The sequence below is a fragment of the Cibotium barometz genome, chromosome 35, assembly GCF_041138505.1.
Source record: "Cibotium barometz isolate CiBa-2024 chromosome 35, ASM4113850v1, whole genome shotgun sequence".
Taxonomy (NCBI): Eukaryota; Viridiplantae; Streptophyta; class Polypodiopsida; order Cyatheales; family Cibotiaceae; genus Cibotium; species Cibotium barometz.
Window position 1 is genome coordinate 36487366 of NC_141080.1, and position 21527 is coordinate 36508892.

Genomic DNA, 21527 nt, shown 5'->3' on the forward strand with positions numbered 1-21527 from the left:
TTCAAGGCGGTTCCTCTTCTTAGAGGCAATGTGACTGTAAACGCTCCAAAGTTGCTCCAAGCAACTAGAGCTCACAGCCTGGCTAAGGATGCGAATAGCAAAGCGCTGCAACTCCGGCCCATCTGATCCGTAATCCTCCCACCAAAGAGGAGACCCAATCTTGAGGCGGTCAAGCTGTGCATCTAAACATCCAAAAGATCCCTGCCGCATCCTGTACTGAGATAGCTGGTCTGTGATCTTCCGCCTGATGGTAGGGTCGGGCTCTAAGCGCTCCAAAATGATCCACCATCCCCTGCTTACTTCCTTGTCGGCCTCTTGCTTTCTGCCCTGGAACTCTGGATCAACCACAAAGGCAGCCGCATGAAGAGGGGAGTAGTAGGAGTTCCACCTGGACTCACATAATGAGTGGATCTCCTCAAACTCGGCCCTTTCTGGCACAAGCTGCTCGAGTGACTCGATCATGCGATCCATGGCCTCATAGACCTTGCCGATACATGCCCGCACAAAGCATATTGAGGTTCACTATCACTATGTTAGGGAAAGGCTCCATGCAGGAGAGATTGACTTGGCTTATGTGTCTACACATGCTAATGTAGTAGATGGATTTACAAAGCCTCTTTCGAGGGAAAAGTTTGAAGCTTTCCGCGAAGCTTTAAGCTTACAGCCTCTACCAGGGTAGTTTGCTACACCCTGTCCCCGTTCACACCATTTACTTGAGGGGGGTTTGTTGGTCATGACCACTCCCGGCTAGTTCAAGTGTGAACACAGCTTACTCACGGGCGCTTTTTCCCTGTGATTGGACACAGTTTTTTCCCCGTGTGAACACACTTATGTGTGTTGGGCACCTTGCGGTAGGCTACTTTATGTAATCACATTGTACTTTCATTATTATCATTGAGTACATCTTTTCCAGCACTCTTGAGCTTCACTCGTTTTCTCTCTCTCTTGCAGCTGTGTGTGTGTGTCTGTGTGTAGGATTCTCCCCTCGTTCCCAACAATTTAAACTTTTAACCATTAATGCAATTAAACACTTAGTTAACCGCTTTAACCACATCCACGCAGGTGACACTTGGGGCCGGAATGGGCTGATTCCCCCTTGGAATATGTTATTAACCAAGAGTATTTCAACTTATACAAGCCTAGGAGTCCCAATTCTCTACACAGTGACGGCCAGATTATCCAAATACCATATTCAGTGTTACAATTTCAACTAGGCGTTTGACACATGCCCAAAGCACCATACATTGATGAAGTGATTCCAATGTATTGATCTTCCCCATATTCATAGGTCTTCAAATGCAGCATGAAAACTCATATTACATATTGTACATCATAAACATCGCAGATACATCTGTTAGTTGTCATCTGTACCATATTACACAGTAGGGAGTGAGGGCCATTGTTGTGGGTGTGCCCGCCCGTGTAGGAGTTTCTCCATTTTTTCCTCATTGTCCATATTTTCCGAGTTTTGCTGGTCGTGGGGGGACTGTTTTGTAGGCATATGCTCACTTATTGTAGTGCTACGTGTGAACAGGGCTTAATCAAAGGCACTTTTTCCCATGTGGTTTTCCCCCTTGGATATCAAGTGTGAAAGGACACACTCTATCCATATAACTTTGTACTTCTATATTATTATTTGGAAGTGACTCACATGCAAGTGTTGACTTGCATTTGTGATCACCACACATTTTGTGTCTAGCTCTCTCTCTCTCTCTCTCTCTCTCTCTCTCTCTCTTGTGTGAGCTTCATCTTGCAGCTAACCCTAATCTGCAGGAAGCCTTGCTGTGTGTGAGTCCCCCAACAATTGGTATCAGAGCTGGGCTACAGTCCTCTGGACGTACAGTTCCCAGTGGCCAGCTTCTGGTGAGCTCTTGCATTCTTCCATTGCTGCACAGTCTGTCCGTCGCCCCCGAATTTTAGGTGGCGTTCTTTGCCACCACTGCTCCTCCCCCTTGGCGGCCCTCAGCCCTTTCCAACCACCAACACGGGTGGGGCTAGTGGGGAGGGCTCCACGACCGCCCAACCAACGGGTAGTGCTTTCACCTTGGTGGGCGGCGCCTGGCTAAGGTCAAAATTAGCAAATTAAGCCTCTTCTAGTTGCAGAAATTTGGGACTTTTGTGAAAATTGGACAATTGACTGCACATTGAAGCATTTGCAGTGCATAAAAAATTGGGGCTTTTCAGTTTGGAGCATGTAATCGGAGATTACAGCGGTGATTTGTCACATATGTGTACACATTGAGTGTAATTGGACAATTTGGTGCAGGTAAATACTTGCTTCAGGTTGCAAGCAAAAATTTGCACAGGACATTTGGTTGCCTGGCAGTGCACATTGGGGCTTGGTTTGCTCGCAGGTGTATTTTGTCTACATGGCTCAAAATGCTACATATGTATTTGGTGTGCTCACCCAAGAGGAGGAGTTGGATGGATCAAAATACTCCCTTTGGAGTTTCATGATCCGTAATTTGTTGGTAGCCAAAGGGCTTTGGGGCATTGTGTGTGGGGATGACAGACGCCCACTTACCATACAACCAGCAACGCCTCAAAGGGGAGCTCTCGAGGTAGAAACTGCTCCCACACAAGAGCAGAAGAGATGGGACTCCAAGGATGCACATGCCATGTCCTTGATAGCCCTTTCAGTGAAAAGGTCTATTATTCCACACATTCGGTCTTGCAGGACATCGAGGCTTGCATGGGACACATTGGAAGCAATGTATCGGGTACGCAACGAGGCAAGAGTTGCCTACTTGAAGAGGCAATTGGATCTTCTTTCTATGGATGAGGGTGACTCCACGTCAGATCATCTCACTGAAGTGAAAGATTTGTACGAACAATTGCTCAACATTGATGAGGTTATCCCAGATAGAAAGCTGGTCACCAACACTCTTCATTCTTTACCACCTTCCTCCTCGGGCTTTCACACCTCTCTTAGCCTCTCTATGAGAGGAGGTGGTGATCCCGTCACTTTTGAAGAGTTGGTGGGTTTACCGAAAGCCGATCTAGCAACCGTGGTGGAGACAAGGCATTTAAAGCCAAGGATAAGGGTAAAGCAAAGAGCTTTAAGCATAGGGGGCAACAGTCTAGTAAGGCTGGTCATGGATAGCCCTCTTCTGGTGGTGAGAAGTCTGACAAAGGGGATGCAAACAAGCCTAAAATGAAGGGCAAATGTCACTACTGCCATAAGCTTGGCCACTACATCAATGAATGTAGAAAGCGGATTGCAAAAGAGAAAAGGAAAGATGCAGGCAATGCAGTAGCAAGTAGCAGACTCTTCTGATGACAAAGCACAACAATCAGCTAATGTGATTAAGGAAGAGTACACTTTTTTGGTCACATGCACTAGTGACACCACGTTGTGCTTCAGACAATGATATGTCTTGCATTGCATCTGACAGACAGGATGCATCATGGTATTTTGATAGTGGTGCTTCGCGCCACATCACTTCATGCAAAGATGTATTTCAGCACTTGGTTTATGCTTGAAATGGCCGCATTGTATCATGTGCAGATCATACCACATATCTAGTAAAGGGAATTGGCAATGTCATACTTGTTGCAGCCAATGGTACCAATATATGTTTGACAAATGTGTTGTATGTTCTAGGGATAAAGAAAAATCTGCTCTCCGTCTCAGTCATAAACGACCAAGGTTTAAAGGTTGAATTTGAAGATGGGAAGTGTTTGGTAAAGGACCCATCAAAGGGTTATGAATAAGTCACTTCTGGAATACGATACAAAGGCTTGTATAAGCTGGACAGCTATGACAAGCGTATTTATAATGCACATACAGTGGCTGCCCACACTTCTGCTATGCATGATGCAAAGCTATCGCATGCTCGTTTTGGGCATGTAAATTTTCAGAGTTTGATGCTTTTGCAGAAGCATCATATGGTTAATAATATGCCGCCTCTTGAGTCTCCAACAAGACATGTATATGAGGGGTGTATTTTGGGGAAGATGCATCGAAAACCATTTCCCAGGGATGGAGCTGTTAGAGCTGAAAGTAAATTACAGCTCATACATAGTGATGTATGCGGTCCAATGTGGACACCATCCATAGGGGGCATCTTTATTTCGTCACATTCATTGATGACTACTCCAGGTTTGCTTGGGTTTACCCCTTGAAAGAGAAAGGAGAGGTGTTTACATGCTTTTGACACTTTGTAGCAATGGCTGAAAATATGTGTGGATGTAAAGTCCAAACATTCTGCTTAGATAGAGGTGGAGAATACATGTCAAATGCATTCAAGGATTATATGCTTCAAAGGGCATCAAACACCAATGTACTGTGCCTTATACACCATAGTAGAATGGGGTAGCTGAGAGGAAAAACAGATCTCTCATGGAGATGGCAAGATGCATGGGAAAAGCACAAAAATTGCCTCACAATTTTTGGATGGAAGCTATAATGTGTGCAACCACGTGTTGAACAGGTGTCCAACAAAAGCTTTGAAAACCATAACACCATTTGAGGCTTGGTATAGCCGAAAGCCAAAAGTGGATTATATGTGTACATTTGGGTGTTTGGCATATGCACGTGTGCCAGAAAATCTCAGAAGAAAGCTAGGTGATAAAGCAATAAAATGCATTTTTGTGGGCTACAACAATGACAGCAAAGGATACCATCTTTATAATCCAGCAACACGTCGGATTTTTGTCAGTAGAGATGTGGTATTTGCTGAAAATTTAGTACAGCCCATATACAACTTGTATAAAAGTCATGATAGAGGCATACATGACATGTTTGATGGGCTATTACCCATTACAATTAGGGGGGATTCAGATCAGCCAGCCCCTACACAAGAAAATCCTCATGTAGAACATGTGGAATAGCCAACAATGCAGCCCCCTTCTACGGAAGAAGTTGAAGATCTTGTCAGGGAAGAGCAAACAGCCATAGACACAGCCAAGTCGGTGCCAAGATGGTTGCTGAAAACTTTGCAAGATAGCAAACTTGCAGCTCCACTGACGGGTAGAACAAGGGCTAGTTCTAGCCATGCATTGAATATGCATCATGGGAAGTCTGCATTAGCCATGGGTGGCCTCTTTGATTCAGAATAGCCTTCTTCTTATGAAGAAGCACAGAAGAATGAGCACTGGGTGCAAGCCGTGCAAGATGAAATCTCTTCTATCATGAAGAACAATACTTGGGATCTTGTGGACTTGCCGAAATGCAAGAATGTCATTGGAACAAAGTGGGTGTACAAAATCAAAAGGAAGTTTGATGGTACTATTGACAGGTACAAAGCAAGACTTGTGGCTAAAGGCTATTCTTAGAAAAAGGGAATAGATTATGAGGAGACTTTTTCTCCTACTTCGAGAATGACTACAATCCGATCAGTGATTACATTGGCTGCACATAAAGGATGGAAAGTGCATCAATTGGACATAAAAATTCATTCTTAAATGGGGATTCACAGGAGGAAGTATATGTAAATCAACTAAAATATTATCTTTTTCGCTCGCTGAAGCTTTCGCCTCCCCCCTGCTCGCGCTGCTCGCACACCCCCTCCGCGCCTTCGCGACTACTCCCCCCGCCTGCCCCGTCCATAGTTGCCAGGCGTTTCAGAAACGGCAGGTATGAAACGGGTTTCATACGTTTTGAAACGTTTCATAAAAGGTAAGAAACGGGTATAAAAAGGTTTCATACAAAATAGAAAAAACATGTATATTTTTAACTTGAAATATAGAAAAGAAAAAACTGTTGACATAACTTATAAGAGACCACGATTTCTCAAGCTTTCATGGCTATGGGAATCATGAAAAAGAAGAAAATTAGCTTTCCCATAAGTGTGTGTGTGCAAAAGTGAAAAGAGAAGTCTCTATATGGTTGGCACCCACTGCTAGAGAGAGGAAGATAAGCTTTCTCAACATGTAGAGGATGAGTGGAGGATGCCTATTGGGCAACCCGTCCAAACCATCCCTTCTCTTGACATGTGGGAGGCCGCCCAAAGCTCATAACATGGTGAAAAGGGCGCCTGAATATGTGCCTGGTGGGTTGGGAGTGGAAACTGGTCCAACCTCTTTATGAATTGTCCTCCCGAACTTTAATGAAGTGTGGACACCCAAACTCACTTATAACTTGGGCGGGCACACTTATTAAAGTGTGGACCTGCAAAACAGAAAAATGAGCAACATAGAGTAAACTAGTATACTTACCACTTGTCTACATTCCACAAACGAGGTCAAAAGATAGGTTTACTCACAAGGTTCACAAGAGGGCGTCCCCAACTCATGAACTAAATGCACAATGTAACAAAACAGTTCATGCGAAAATAGGTTTAAAACCTTACATGCATAGATGCAATGCAAGAATGCACCATGGAACAGTTTCCCATTTCATTTAGCTAGTAACCCAATGAGCCTAAATAGCCAGGCAACTAGTTTTATACATCCATGGTTGTTTCTCGTATCGGTATGAACCTATTTGTACCGTACGGTTCGTACGGTACGGTTCTGTACGATATCGTACGGTACGAGGTTCCCCCCTCCCTCTTCTCTCTCTCTCTCTCTCTTTCTCTCTCTCTCTCTCTCTCTCCTCCTCTCCCCTTCAGAAAAAAATTCCAAATACTCAACAAAAGTAGAAATCCTGCTCAACGAAGATTCCAAATGCTTGCAATATTTCGTAACTTTTGTGTCCACTCAACATTCCATATGGGTTGCTAAGAGACCCAAAAAATCTGGCAAGGTAGACTGGTAGTGTACACTTGATTGGTGGGATGAGGAGAGAATCTTGCTACATCACTTGGAGATCCCTGGTATAGGTAGGCTAGACAGTTGGATCGTCAAGGTATGTACGAGGGAGAAGATTTGAAAAGGGTCATTTTGATCAACCTAACAACCTGGATGCACTGCCCGTATCTGTGCAAGGACGGTCCCTTAGTCATAAACACTACCACTAGGAGACCTTTGGTATTGCATTACCCATGCAAGCTCTTTTTTGGAGACAATTAGGAGATCCAACTAGGAGAGACACATCTCCATGTTTTGGTTCCTCAAGCTCCTCTCCTCCCCCCCAATCTTCCCTCACATTCAAGCTTGAAGCTCCATAGTTTGTAAGTGTTAAATTTTTATCGTACGGTATCCCCAAATTTCATATCATACCAAAAGTTCCTGTACGGTATCGTATTTTCGTACCGTGACAACTATGCATACATATATGGAGGGAAGTGAATGTGAAACTGTCGTTCTAAGACCACCCACAAACAGGCGCTCTCGCACTAGAGCTGGTACGGGTATACAAATAGGTATTGGTACATAGTAGGTACGCAAACAGGTACACTAGGATGATATTTAGCTTGTACTTGCAGGTATAGTAGGGTTTTTAGCTTGTACGTGTAGGTACAATTATGGTTCTAGCTTGTACTTAGAGGTACATTCAAGTACAACATGTACAATAGGTACACAACAAGTACTATAGGTACAATAGGCAGCTATAGTAAGTATGCAACAGGTACAACATGCGGCTACAGCAAGTACAACAGGTGCCTACAACAAGTACATAGTAGGTACGCATTGAAGCTAGTCAATTTGCAGATAGAGTACTCAAATTTAAATATCATAAGAATGCCTCACTTCACTTCTAATATTTCTAAAATAACTAAATATGGTGTTGTCTCTTCTCAGTTATTCAGATTCTCTCGTATTTGTTGAAACAAGTTTGCTTTTATCACTCAAGTTTACCAACTCATCAATTTGCTTTTTGCAAAAGGATTATTGCTTTAAAAAGGTTTTAAGCGAAGTTTGTTGCTTTTTGAATCGAAGTAGATATATCTTTGAGATTTTTGCTTTTGGAATGTTTAAGATTATAAGTAATAAGATTCACAAAAATGGGGAGCTTAAAAGCCCATTTTCTGTTTAGATCATTTTAGCTCTTAGTTGTTATTTATCATTGCTTCTAGTCTTGCTTAATCATTGCTTTAATAGGGAAGTGATTTGTTTTTGCTAGTCTAGTTGTAAGTGCTAGCCTTCATCATGGCTGAGTCTGCCCTTCACCTCCGGAGAAGTGATAGAAACTCAGCTCGTTGGTCTCTGTATAAAAATTGTCCTCTTAGTTGGAACAAATTTATATATATGTAAACTTGCACCTACTCTGGGGAGCTGATGACGTGAGTAGGGATGTCGTAGCACCTAGTCCATGCTAGGCATGATAAGTTGATGATCTTATACAATGAGATGGATTTGTTCACTTTGAATTGACAAGACTCACAACGCACGGGAGTCTCAAAAAAAATTAGTTATTAAAAATTTATTTAGCTTATTTGTTAGAAATTATTTTGTTGTGGTTCAATAAAGAATTTATTTGTGTGTATGTGGGTGTGTGTGATTTAGTTATGTATTTGTCTATTTTTGCAAGTTATTATTACTATTATTGTTATTATTTTTTCTTTGGTGTCTCTATTAAGCTTTTTTTAAATAAAAAAAATTATTTTATTTTATTAAATTTTGTTTGTTTTTTGGTGATTCTCTTCTTTCTTTTAAAATTATTTGTAAGTTCAGATTCATCTGGCCTTATGACGGTATACCAAGGGAGGGATGTGTGAGCTGCCAAATGTGTGATAACATTAGGGGGAGAGAGATTTGTGAAGGAAACTTGGTGGAGCGGAGGTGGAAGGGGTCCAATCCCCTCATGCCACGTGGCTGTGCCCTTAAGTTAGGGTGGGCATTGCCCAAGCCATTAAATGGCCTCATGAGAAAGGACGTGAGGATGCCCACCAGGTTGGCTGGACAATAGTTATGAATTTCAGCCCCAAGCACTGGCCAGTGGGTGGCTTGGTATTTAAAGTGAGTGTGAACTCCTAATTTATATTTGCAAAGGTTATATAAACTAAGGTTAGAAATGATACTTACCACCTGCTCACATGACACAAACATAGTCAGAAGAAGAAAGGGCATTTGCATGGTTCACGAGTGGGCGTCTCCTACCCATGGACTGGACACGTCATAGCAGGAGTCACACGAAAACAAGTCACGTGAAATTAGTTTCAAGCAAGCAGAAGTGCGTGCACATGCATTATGCAATGGATATATCACCCGTTCTTGGAACTTGTAAATAGGTCTTCCCCCAAGCATAGAACTGGCTTAGTAGGAAGTCTAAACTGGGATCCCTGACAATGGGTTCCACGTCTAGGCCACACTACGGGTGACATGAGGCCTGGCCTCCCGTAGGTGACGCGAGTCTTGGCCTTGGTACGGGCGACACGAAGCTCCGTGGCCTCCCATACCTTAGCATGAAATGGGGGAAGACCACTTGGGCCACAAAAAAGAAGTAATATCACACAAAAAAAGGTGCCCCATCAGAAAGTGTTTTTCCCTGAATTCTAAGCAACCTGCCTTGCTCTCGTAGACGTTCCTTGTTGTGGTCATAGTTATGGGAAACATTGGAAACGCCTGCCTGCTTAGGCTGAAACAGCGTTTCGGGCCTGGGACCCGCCGGAAACGTGTTTCTGGTGCTAAAATGTCTCAGGCAAAGAGAAACGACGCGTTTCTCATGTTTCTCACTATTGAGAAACGTTTCCTAGTGTGAGAAATGGTCATTCAGGTCTCTCAATGATACGTGGCCTCAACCTTAAAAAAAAAAAAAACCAAAAATGGGCACATGCATCAAGATGGCCGTCAGGTGTGGCCTGTACACAAATGAAAAAACCCCAGAATGGGCTGGCCACCAGTGAATCCTCATCGAAAGATGTGGCCTGTACAAAAAATGGCCACTTTAGTGAGGAAAAAAAAACCCCCCCAAATCAGCCTACTATTGTGCATCAATCTGTGAGATAAAAACGCCCAATTTGATGCTCTTTTTGTATTGATGAAAAAACCCCATTTTTCAGCTCTTCTTGCCTTTTCTATTCCAGTTCCTCTGCATTGCAAATCCTCCTGCACGTTCTCCCCTTTTCTTTTTTTTGCGTTTGCCCCCTTTCTTTTCCAGCCCAGTTCCTGTAGGCATTTCTTTCCTTTGTCACTCTCATGGCATCTAGGAAGTATTGGAGCTCACAGCATATCACATGATGGAGATAGGAGTGAGGCAAAACCTGAACTTGATTGATATAATTGCAAGTACAAGAGGTGGCTCATTTTACAGGCAGAGGGTGCCTTATCTTCTCACACATAGACATCATTGATGATGTCAGTGATGGGGATCTCACTGACATCATAGTACACACCTAACCACCTACCAAACCAAACATGTTCACACTGGCACACCTACTAAGCCACAACCCCTTTCACACTGACACACAAAGCTAGAACCCTGTTCACTCTACTTAGCTGTGAAATAACAAGCCCCCCTCGGAGCAAAGGTGGTGAGAGCCAACATGAAAGAAGCAACCGATCTCCAACTCCAGTGCACTACTGCAAAGAGGCGGCCTTGCTGTGTGCACCTCCCGTGCCACAACTATCCCCTCAATCAGCTTGTGACCAACAGCTGAGATCATCACTTAGTCACCCCCTTGGCTCCTAACTGGGCATAGGACAACTCTAGAGCCTTTCATAGATCCAAGGCTTATTACATCACACAGAGAAAAATAAATACAATCATTTTAGGGGGACTATCCAGGGCAGAGAACCCTTCTTGACTCACACACATAAAGGCAGCTAGAATGCCCAGTCCTCATCGAGGTGGACTTGGGTTGTTGTTGCAATTATTTCCTCCACTTCAGTGTGTTCCTCTTCATCTTCAGCAGCAGGATTCGCATGATGCTTCTCTTGCTCTTTCTCCAGCTTTTTGAAGCAGTTGGCCTCTTTATGTCCCATTCTTTTGCAATATCTGCACTGAATCTTTTTATGAGTCCTCCACTTTTGTGCTCCAAGAAAGGCTTTGTCATATTCAGTGCTGCTGCTGTCTTGCTGGTCTTCCTTGTTTCTTCTGTCCTTTTCAAGGAGCAGAGCAACAAGGTCTTCAAAGGTTGTAGTTGCCACACGAAGGATTTCTAGAGTCTGTTCAAAGTGATGAATCCCTCGCATACTTAAGTACTGCTACCTTATCTTTGTCATCAGGTTCACACTTGAGACTGGCCAATTGTTGGACTAGGGATCCAAACTTTGCTAAGTGATCACTTAGCTCTTCACTATCATCCATTTTAAGGTCATAGAATTTAATCTTCAAGAAAACTTTAGAATTAATGATCTTGTTTCCGAAAATACCTTCAAGTCTTTCCCAGATTTGCTTTGCGGTGGACTTGAAGTCGATATGATGTACCAGAGAATCCGAAAGTCCAAGCCCTATGATGGCTATGGATCTTTGATTGCTCTTCTTCCGATCTGAACTTGTTGCCTCTGCCTCTTCTCCGGAAATACTCCCCCAAGCCCTTCTCGCATGAGAATTTATGTCCGCTGCCACAGAATTTATCCACGAGTGATGCACTATATGATAGTGCCATGATGTCAGATAAAGGAATCAGCAATACAAAGCAGGACCAACAATCTCTTTAGAAAATGTCGCTGGAAAGAAAAAGATAGCCACGTTGAAGGCAATAATCAGGATTCATCTTCTAAACACCAGCCAAGATGAAAAAAAATGAGAAATTTCTTCATTAATGGAGGTGATTTTTCGTGGTAGGTGGAGTCGTCGAGGTAATCATCTCAACAAACGATTGTTTGTTTTGTGGTGATTCCTCCGGATGATCAGGGCAGAAATCGGCCTAAGGATGAGGATGACTTGTGCAATGGCGTTAATAACTGAGTCTGTCGAGGAGGCATCAAGTCATATCTTTGTTGAACTGGGCGGCCTATTCATATAGAGAGAAGGCAACACCAATAGATGGCGGTCTGATCTTAGATATTGACGTTTGTTGGAGTAATGCCGACCAGTCAAGGAGTGAATGGGGCAGATGAAGGACTGCATCGACTAGCTAGCTGCAGATGGCGGCAATTCCAGCTCAGGAAGACAACAGCAGGAGCGTATCAGCTCCAGGTGGCGAATTTGTTGGAGGTTGGTGGCACAAGAAATGGAATTAATCGGCAAGGCATGGCGTGTAGAGGTGATGCTGTAGAAGATGGTGTTGTTGATGCACTAGCGGGGAGTAGCAACAGGAAGAGGGAGCAAGAGTGATGGCCAGAGCTCTGATACCATATTGGAACTCACAACATATCACATGATGGAGATAGGAGTGAGGCAAAAGCGGAACTTGATTGATATAATCGCAAGTACAAGAGGTGGCTCATTTTATAGGCAGAGGGTGCCTTATCTTCTCACACATAGACATCATTGATGATGTCAGTGATGGGAATCTCACTGACATCATAGTACACGCCCAACCACCTACCAAACCAAACATGTTCACACTGGCACACCTACTAAGCCACAACCCCTTTCACACTGACACACAAAGCTAGAACCCTGTTCACACTATTTAGCTCTGAAATACCCAACAGGAACCCACTTCTTGAGAGAGAGAACGAGAAGGAATTCACCCAAAGTGACTATTGGTGGGAGTAGGTGGATATTGTTAATAAATATGAATCCAAGAGAGGTGGGATAAAAAGATTTTGTTGCCGTCGGCTGACATCATAGTTGTTAGGTACAAAAAGTTTGATTCGATACGGTACGTTCAAATACGGTCTCGGAATGCACCGCTAAATTTTGAAAATAAAAATATGGTGGAGGCACGGTCCATTTAAAAAATACTTAATATAAATATAGATGCAAAACTTAGAGAAGTTACAAGTTACAACTTACCCAAAACATAGAAATTTAGAATGTTGCATAGAAAATGAAAGTAGACAAACGTACATGTGACATGTTAAAGAGTCATGAGAATATATAGAGCCGCAAAAGTGTGCATGCCGCATGGGCAAGTACAAAAAGGTGAGTACAAAAATCCAAAAAGCCTATAGAGGACTATAGAGGCTAAAAGCCTATGTCACCATCTATGTTAGAGCTATCGCTAGGCTCTTCAATATCCTCACTAGAGAAGGACACCTCAGAGCTCCCACCAAAATCCCCATCTCTAAGAACGTTGTTCTCGTCATCATATTCGGGCTCCCTGATATCATCATGAACTGCTGAAGAAGACTCCGCAATGGAAGCATCCTCAACTCTTAACTGTTGTGGGGGTAGAGCTCCGACTCGTGCAGCCACGTTTGACATAGGTAGCAACTGGGCGATCAGAGTCTCGGGAGCCAAAAGTAAGAATTGGCTGAACCTGCCATGACGAGTGCGAGAGACTCGTCTATCAATCTCCTCTAGCTCTTTGTAGAGCTTCGTATATATGGCGGCCTCCTGTGGACACTTTTAAGAGTGTCCACCATCAACTTGAATTCGTCGACGTTTATCCACAAGTTTTGTAATTGATTAGGGGTCTTGGGCTTATTAGTAAATCCACAAGTTACAATAAATAATAAAACATTGAAAGTTATGTAGGTAACAATAGGTCTAACATATCAATATACTTGTCTAGCTTGACTCATATCGTGCATTTAGGGTTTCTCGTTGGGTTTTATACCAAAACCCTGGCCTGTGTCCACACCTCCTAGCCCGGCCGCCCATCTTACTTAAGAGCCGTGCTAACTTAGATGTGTACACACATCGACCAAACCCTAACGCCCATTAACCCCTGAACCCCACTAGCACTAATAATACTCTCGAGACTCCGAAAGCTATTAACTTATGCTAGGGTTCGACTTCCGTAGGACCATAGTCCTGACATTACTCCCCCCTTCGAAAAGAGTTTTCGTCCTCGAAAACAAAAGTGGGGAAACGTTTCCTCATCACACTAATGTTTTCCCAAGTGGAGCCTTCCTCTGGACGGTCCTTCCACTTGATAAGAGCTTGTTTCCGCACTTGGTGGCGGGTACGTAACATGTGATGTGCAAGTTATTGCGGTAGTAGACCAACCGCTCTCACTGTCTCGTGCTCAATCGATTGCTTAACTTCGTGTATATAAGTGAGTAGGAACTCCAGTTCCTCTCACATGCACCTAAAGAGCAATCCTAATCCACAACAAAAATAAACAATGCTTAGGATTCTAGACTTCTAGTATCTACACATAATTATAATTTTTAGCTCAAGTCTTAAGAGTTAGAATCTCTTAACAAGTTAATAACTTAGTGGTTAGTGGTTACAACTTACCTGTGCCAGAATCCTCAAAGTCACTCTTTGTAGGTGAGGCTATTGGTAAGGAAATGGTTCCCACCAAAAGAGAGGCTTTACCATAGATTCTCTCCTCCAATATACCACATTAGCGAGTGCGGAGCTCCTCTGATCGTTATAGTTGATGAGCTCTTGTAAGAACTGAAATTGTCCATTTTCATCATCGGGTAATGCTTTCGGTAAGAAAGTATCCCTAGATGAAAGCAACTCCTAATTTGTGAAAAGCGAGAGTGCTTTGTAGGTAGGATGCAACAAAGCAGCAAGGCCATGGATAGGCCTCTTCATCTACTTCCATCTCTTCTCCATGAGTGCCAAGATAGCATCGCGTCGAGAAGTAGCCTCAAGGGGATTACTGAATTTTAAAATAAAGAAAGAATATATTATATGAGAAAAATGAAAGAATAAGTATTTAGATTCAACATTCTATTTCAGTTTATTGAATTATTCTTATTTATCTTGTTAGCATATACTCTGGATCAAGCTCATCTAGGACTGTGGTACGATGAATCTCAGTAATGGCCTCTCTCATAAAGTGAGTGAGGAGCCCCATTGTAGCCTCCTCCATGTTTGTCATGCGTAAAACCCTATACAATGGAGTAACCGCAATGACTAGGGTGCGGACCTAGTGCTAGAACTCCTCTCTCAAGCAATAGCCGTTGAATGGCTCTTGCCTCATCGACACGCGAAGGTATCTCACTTTGTATCCATTCTTGGCACTCCGACGAAACCACTGTTACCTGGAGCTTAGGCATCACATCATAAAGATGCTCTAGAAGAAGCCACATGTAGGCAAAGCGCGTCGAGGAGTGCTTCTTCATCTCCAAGTCGCTGTGATGGCGGAAGATAGCGAGGGCCTTGACTTTCTAACTAAGAAAAGTGACAATATGATTGGCTTGTGTCACCACAGTCTCTCTCCACTCCAACTTGCCTATGTCCTCCATAAGCAAGTCAAGGCAGTGAGAGGCACATGGAGTCCACACTATGGACTTGAACTCCACCTCAAGCAAGCGGTTCATCTTGCGGCAATTGGACGCATTGTCCGTAACCACTTGAACCACATTTTCAGAGCCAACCTACAAGGATGATGGATGCATGAAATTTGAATGAGAATATGGAAAATAAATGAGACTTGAAAGTTGAAACTTGAGTAAAAGGCAAAGGCTAAAGCTTTAAACTCACCTCGATTATGGCTTGTCGATAGATGAACTTGTTTCCTGGCCTTTCCGGCATCCACGGCCCACAAGAAGGAACTGCCAAGAGGGCAAGATACTAGAATGTTGAGGATGCCCCTCTTCTTTCTATTGGTCCATCCGTTGGAGAGGATAGAACACCCATACTTCACCCATCCCGCTTAGATGGGTTTGAGGGTCTTGTTGAGTCTCTCCTTTTCTTCATCAAGTTCCTTTGTGCGCATGTCTTGTAGGTGATACCATGCCAAGGGCCATGGCATGGTCCTACTTCAGCAATGGCCCGCACCATCCTCTACCATTGAGGAGTTTTAAGGACACGAAATGCGAGATTGCACTCAACGACCGTCCCCCAAAAGTGGCTTGCCTCTTGTGTGGAACCTCAAACTCACTTGGTCTCTTTGATGAGGGGTTGGAGTTGGTCAAGGGAGTGAAGGATGCGGAGAAGGATGAGGAGGATGTATCCTTTGCCGGCGGGATGACTTCGTCTTGAGCGGTGGCAATGGCGGGGGAGACTCTTCCACTATCACTTGCTTTGCCAAGCAAGGACTACTTCTTTACAATGCCATCAGAAATGTCTTGAGGGATCATCTTGCAAGGTGTAATTTTTCCCCCCCATCTTGGAGAGATGTGCAAGAAGTCTAGTGGCACTACTAGTGTAGACCTTGACACAATACTTGCAAGTCCACTTCCATGCCCCCGACTTTACCTCGTTTTTCTCATGGGTAATGGCATGCAAAGTAAAGGCTTCATGCTTCTCTCTCATGGTGAAAGAGGAGAGAGGGGTCCCGGGAGAAGGAAAGGGAGAGTGAGGGAGATGCTTGAGGAGAGAGAGAGAGAGAGAGAGAGAGAGAGAGAGAGAGAGAGAGGGAGGGAGAGGCTTGAGCCTTGAGGAAGAGGGAGATGATTGATAGAGCCTAGAGGGGAGAGAGGCTTGAGCCTTGAGGGAGAGCTCAAGGGAGAGGATAGACTTGAGCAATGAGCACTTGTGAGGGGAGGGTTGAGCAATGAGCACTTGTGATGATGGGGTTGGGGGAGGGCATATTATATAGATAATAGAATGAGGCTCAAGCAAAGGCAAGCAAGGCTAAAGCCCAAAACAGTCCAAAAAAAACGCCCAAGAAATGGCTCTCCAATCGGGAGAGAGAGAGAGAGAGAGAGGGAGAGGGAGGGAGAGGCTTGAGCCTTGTGTGGGAGGCGAGCCTTGAGGAAGAGGGAGATGATTGAGAGAGCCTAGAGGGGAGAGAGGCTTGAGCCTTGAGGGAGAGCTCGAGGGAGAGGATAGACTTGAGCAATGAGCACTTGTGAGGGGAGGGTTGAGCAATGAGCACTTGTGATGATGGGGTTGGGGGAGGGCATATTATATAGATAATAGAATGAGGCTCAAGCAAAGGCAAGCAAGGCTAAAGCCCAAAACAGTCCAAAAAAAACGCCCAAGAAACGGCTCTCCAATCGGTCAAAAAACGGCCCCAAAAAAAGGGGCAAAAAACGGTCAAATCCTAGTTGACCGTACTGCCATCGTATGGAACCGTACCGTACGTATCGTTCGTACTGAATCGAACCTCCTGGGTGGTGGGCGAACTGGGTGCCACTATGGCCGACATTGTGGTTTGGAAAGAGGTGGCTGTCCAAAGCGGATTGAAACCCATTTGCTTGCCTTGCCAGGGTTTGGCATAGGTAAATGTGAGAAGATTTCTCTAGCAGATGTACTGAGAATGGAACGGGAAGCTTCACTTCTTCCCCCTCCACCAAATACTCGGCGGAAGAGGCATACAATAAGTGCTCCAACTCAGCATTCAGCTTGTCATGGCGCTCCTGTAAAGTGCTATATTTGGCCATCCACATACTTCTTTTCATTCTCCATCGTCTCTTGGGAGTGGAAGCTCATTTGATATGCCTATACATGCTCCTCCCAAAGAAAAGGCTAGGCAGTCCACTCTTCACACCATGGCTTCCACAAAGAAAGGCACAGGTTGATACTGCTGTAGCACGCTTTTTCTACTCATGGGATCTCTTTTAATGTTGCCCACTCACCATTCTTCAAAGAGAACGTGGCTGAAATTGCAGCATTTGGTGGTGCATACGCTCCAGCCTCTTTTGATGTCTTGAGGGAGAGATTGCTTGAGAATGAGATAACATCCATCAATGAAGCCATTGCCCCTGTGAAGGAGAAATGGAGCATGTATGGGGTCTCTTTAATGGCTGATGGGTGGAATGACATACACAGCCATTCATTGGAAGGTGTTCTTGCAGCATGTAGAGGAAATCCACTCTACATAAAGTCTACAGAAGCTGGGGTGAGACAAAAAATTGCTCCTATGCTATGTGATATATGGAGTGAGGTTGTTGAGTATGTGGGTCCACAAAATGTGGTTCAATTTGTTTCAAATGGTGAGAGTACCAACAAGGCAACAAGAGCCTTATTGGAGCAGAGGACCCACACATTACATGGAGCCCATGCATGGCACATTGCTTAAACACATTGGAAAGTTGGATTGGGTAAAGGCCACCATTGACACATGCAAAGAGGTTGTTTCTTTAGAGTCTTGAGGAGTCAGGACTCTAGAGCATAGTCACGGGGGACGGGGACGGGACGGGACGGGGGACGGCCGTATGTAGGGAACGGGGACGGGGGTAGGAACGGCAGTTAAAAATCACTTTGTCGTCGCCACCCACTCGCCTACACGGGCAAAGCTTGCATGCCCATGGCCGTGCACTGCCTCCATGAAAGTTGAGGGAGAACTTGAGTGTGAGGGTGGGTGGGGGTGGGTGTGCAGTGTGTGTGTGTGTGTGTGTGTGTGTGTGTGTGTGAAGCTTGAGAGAGTGTGTATGTGAGGGAGAGAGTGTGTGAGTCTTGAGAGGCTAGAGCTTTCTTGTGCGAGAGCTTGAAACTTGAGACCTTGGCCCTTGAGGCTTGCTGCTTGAGGGAGAGAGAGAGAGAGAGAGAGTGTGTGTGTGTGTGTGTGTGTGTGAAGCTTAAGCTTGAAGTGTGAGAGGGAGTGTGTGTGTGTGTGTCTTCTTATAGGGAGGGAGGCAACAGAGGGGCCAAGGCCCAAAGCCTCGAAGGCTCAAGGCCTATGGGCCAAGGCTAAAGGCCCACGAAAAGCCCTCCCCAAACAGCCAAAAAAATGTGATCGTTGCCCAAACATCAACCTCGGGCGTTCCCATGCAGCCGTCCCCTCTTGGATCCGTCCTTGGAACGCCATCCCTTGTGAGGGAAGCCCAGTTGGGGACGTCCGTCCGTCCCTGTCCCAAAGTGTTCTCGGGACGGCGTCCCCCCGCTCCAAGGGTCTGTCCCCTCCGTCCCCTGTGACTATGCTCTAGAGTCTAGACTCTAGAGAGTAGCTTTTTTTTAACCTTTGATTTTAACACCTTTTTGTAATGACTTGGTCTTGAGGCTTGACTCATTGATGATTGAGTAATGGTTTTAGCTTATTTTGTGATTATGGCAAGTTCTAAATGGTTTGATTTCTCATGCAATTTTAAAGTTTTAAACTGTGAAGTTTCAAATCATAAATGTAGAGTGTACACTAAAGACTGTAGATTTTACTTCTTTAGCACATGTCTCACATCATACATGTGGCCTCTCAACTTCGTGACTTTCCCCATACCCCCCTCTTAGGATAACCTAGGATAACGTGGCGTTCTTGTTTCCCCCATCCTCAAAATTTCCATTTCCGTTTCTGTTTCCGTCTTCGTTTCCATTTCCCTGTTTCTCGTAACTATGGTTGTGGTCCTCTAACTCAAGTATTGTCCAAACTAGGAGTTTCTCAAAGTCTTATGATCTTGTATCAATATTACAACCTTGGCAAACTCTTAGCCTAACAGCATGTTTAGCAAACTTCAATTATACCATCTTAGCTTAATCCAAGTGCAAGGTTACATCAACGCTTAAAGCGCAAAGGTAGTCTCATCATGAGCTGGGTGGTAGGCATGCGACATACATCATTTAATGCTCTAACTACTTGATTGGTAACTACTTGATGGTAGTGTCCTTGAGGGAATACGGAATCCTACTGAAGGAGCATGTGACTGCTGAGGATCTTGGTGTCTTACCTGCTCTGGACACAGTAGTTGCTGTATGGCCATCACTCCTTTGAAGGCACCCAATGTAGACCCGGTGTTGCTAGTACTTAAATTCTTCTATGCCATCAAACAACAATGGATTAAGCAAGAAAATGATGCGCTCAATTAAGGCACATAAATGTTTGATTGGATAAAGGAGATAATTAATAGTGACAAAAGTGACCCTGTACTATGGGAGTGGTCATAGATAATAGGTTTTTTTTTAATTTAAAAAAATAAATAAATTATTGAACTTTGCATGTGTTTGTATTAAGTAACCTTCACCAAAGCAAGCATGTTAAGAATCTGTAAATTATACATTCGAAGGTTCTGATCAAAATTGCATGTCATGGACAGATGCATCGGTCATCGATAACAATGGCATAGAGCAACGTAACATTCAAGGGCTTGTGGCAGGAAAAAAGGTGGTCTCAGGGATGGAAAAAAAGGAGTTATTCAATGTACATATAGTAGCGAAAGTATTCCAATTTTTGTCAGGAATTCATAGGTTTTCTGATTCTATTTTATTTATTTATTTTTACATTTTTTGGGGTGGGGGGTGTGGGGTTGCAGGGGGCTTTTTCAGCAAGTGAAGGGTTGATAAGTGATAGTACAAGTGGCACACACATGCCAAGGAACCGTGGCATAACCTCCATGAAAAGTCCTGTAAGGCCTTTGCCAAGTCAGCATGGTTTAACATTTCCAGGCGGAGAGGATTCTTTACTTGACAAGCCAAACCAACGTGGTGAAGGTGGAGGACAACTGAGCAGAGGAGCATCCTCATTGAGGACCCCTCTTTTACTTCAGAAGTCTGATCAACAATGTGACAAAGACAAGCGCCTTCCAAGGTCTCAAATCTGGAGATCCAATGCCAAAGAGTTAAATGCCGTTTCGATCTCTGCATCTTTGGTTTCAGAACTCGAATCCAGCTCCTCACAGCAGCATCATTATGCCTCAACGAGTTTCACAGATGACAGAAGTGAGACTTCAAGGCAAGATGGAAGACGTGTACGAAACAAGGACAGGCCCGATCGCCCAGTGTGGACTGTACGTCGGCGTGGTGATGTTTCTGAGTCTCCAAGATCTGTTGCTGTTGGGGCATCCCTATCACCACCAGGTGAGTTAATTAAGCTTGCAGGGTCTCTTCAAATCAATCCTCTAAAAACAGGAGGGGAAGCTCAAAAAGATTAGGTGTTCAAAACATAGTTCATTAACATTTAAGAATTAGAAGGATCTCTCAACCAGAATTAGCCTGTAGAAATACTTTTCATACCACAGCTGGGAGGGAAATTGTTAGCTCACCACCCAGCCATAGCTTGGTCAGGGAGCTTCCCTGAGCCATAGGCTAGACCAACACCATGCAACTCCTCACCTTAGTCCTACCAACAGGGCCGACCTCTCAGGTGTTTGGCTTGAGCCTGGCGAAGGCATGCTCCAGATCGTGACTTCCCACGGGTTCTCTGCACCGAACTCTGAAGGAATTGTCCATTAATGAGCCCTCTACTCAGTTTTTAAACTTACTAAGGTTCCCTGTCATTGTACACAGGGTCATTAACTTACAACTCAGTAATACTCGACGACTGTGCCACCAATTAGCAGTAGCCAAACTAGTTATGTCTTTTCGGGGTAAAACAGAAATGATGTGGTTTTGTTAAGAATAATGTGTATTTTTGCAACCTTTTGGCATGTGCAAGTAAATTCAGAGCTTCACAGCCTTTCAAGTGATCTACCATGTGCAAATATGTCTGCCCCTCCCTCCTCCCCTCTCTTTACTAATGCGATTTTGAACCTTGTTGCACGTGTAAATGTTGACTATGTAACAGGCAGTCAGAGGCAGGTAAGGGGTTCGAGAGAGTTCGACAGTGGTGTATTACTAGATGCAAGCAAGCCCACCAACAAGCGAGTTGGTGGGTCATCCACTATTTATGGGGGCCATGAGGTGAACTGCATTGAGATTCTATCACCAAGGCTTTCAGCTTGAAATGATTTCTGCTTTGTGTTTTCACTGTTATGATCATATCTTTTCTATGTAGAAGCAAGTATGGGTGGCCAAGCCAGGCTCTGGATCTTAGAGTTGGTGTCGAAGCTGGTATAAGGGTTTGATTGCCTTCTCCATTGGTTGTGGTTTTGGATATAATATAGTTTATAGTTGTCAAAAGGCAAACTGAAGAGGTGTTTTCTTTTCCTGC

General features: G+C 44.2%; 1 protein-coding gene across 4 annotated transcripts in view; it reads left to right on the forward strand.

Annotated features, from left to right (window-relative positions):
* LOC147618398 (regulator of nonsense transcripts UPF3-like) overlaps positions 1-21527 on the forward strand; it is an 87977-nt gene that overhangs the window by 65363 nt on the left and 1087 nt on the right. The window contains exons 8-11 of one of the 4 annotated variants that reach the window (XM_086774828.1): positions 19696-19763; positions 19912-20455; positions 21162-21277; positions 21372-21427. In XM_086774828.1, coding sequence (XP_086630954.1) covers positions 19696-19763; positions 19912-20455; positions 21162-21277; positions 21372-21410 — 767 coding nt within the window. In that variant the 3' untranslated portion in view covers positions 21411-21427. Of the gene's footprint in view, positions 1-19695; positions 19800-19911; positions 20456-21161; positions 21278-21371; positions 21428-21527 lie in introns of all 4 variants that reach the window. The other 3 variants (XM_086774825.1, XM_086774827.1, XM_086774829.1) reach the window with 3 other exon arrangements.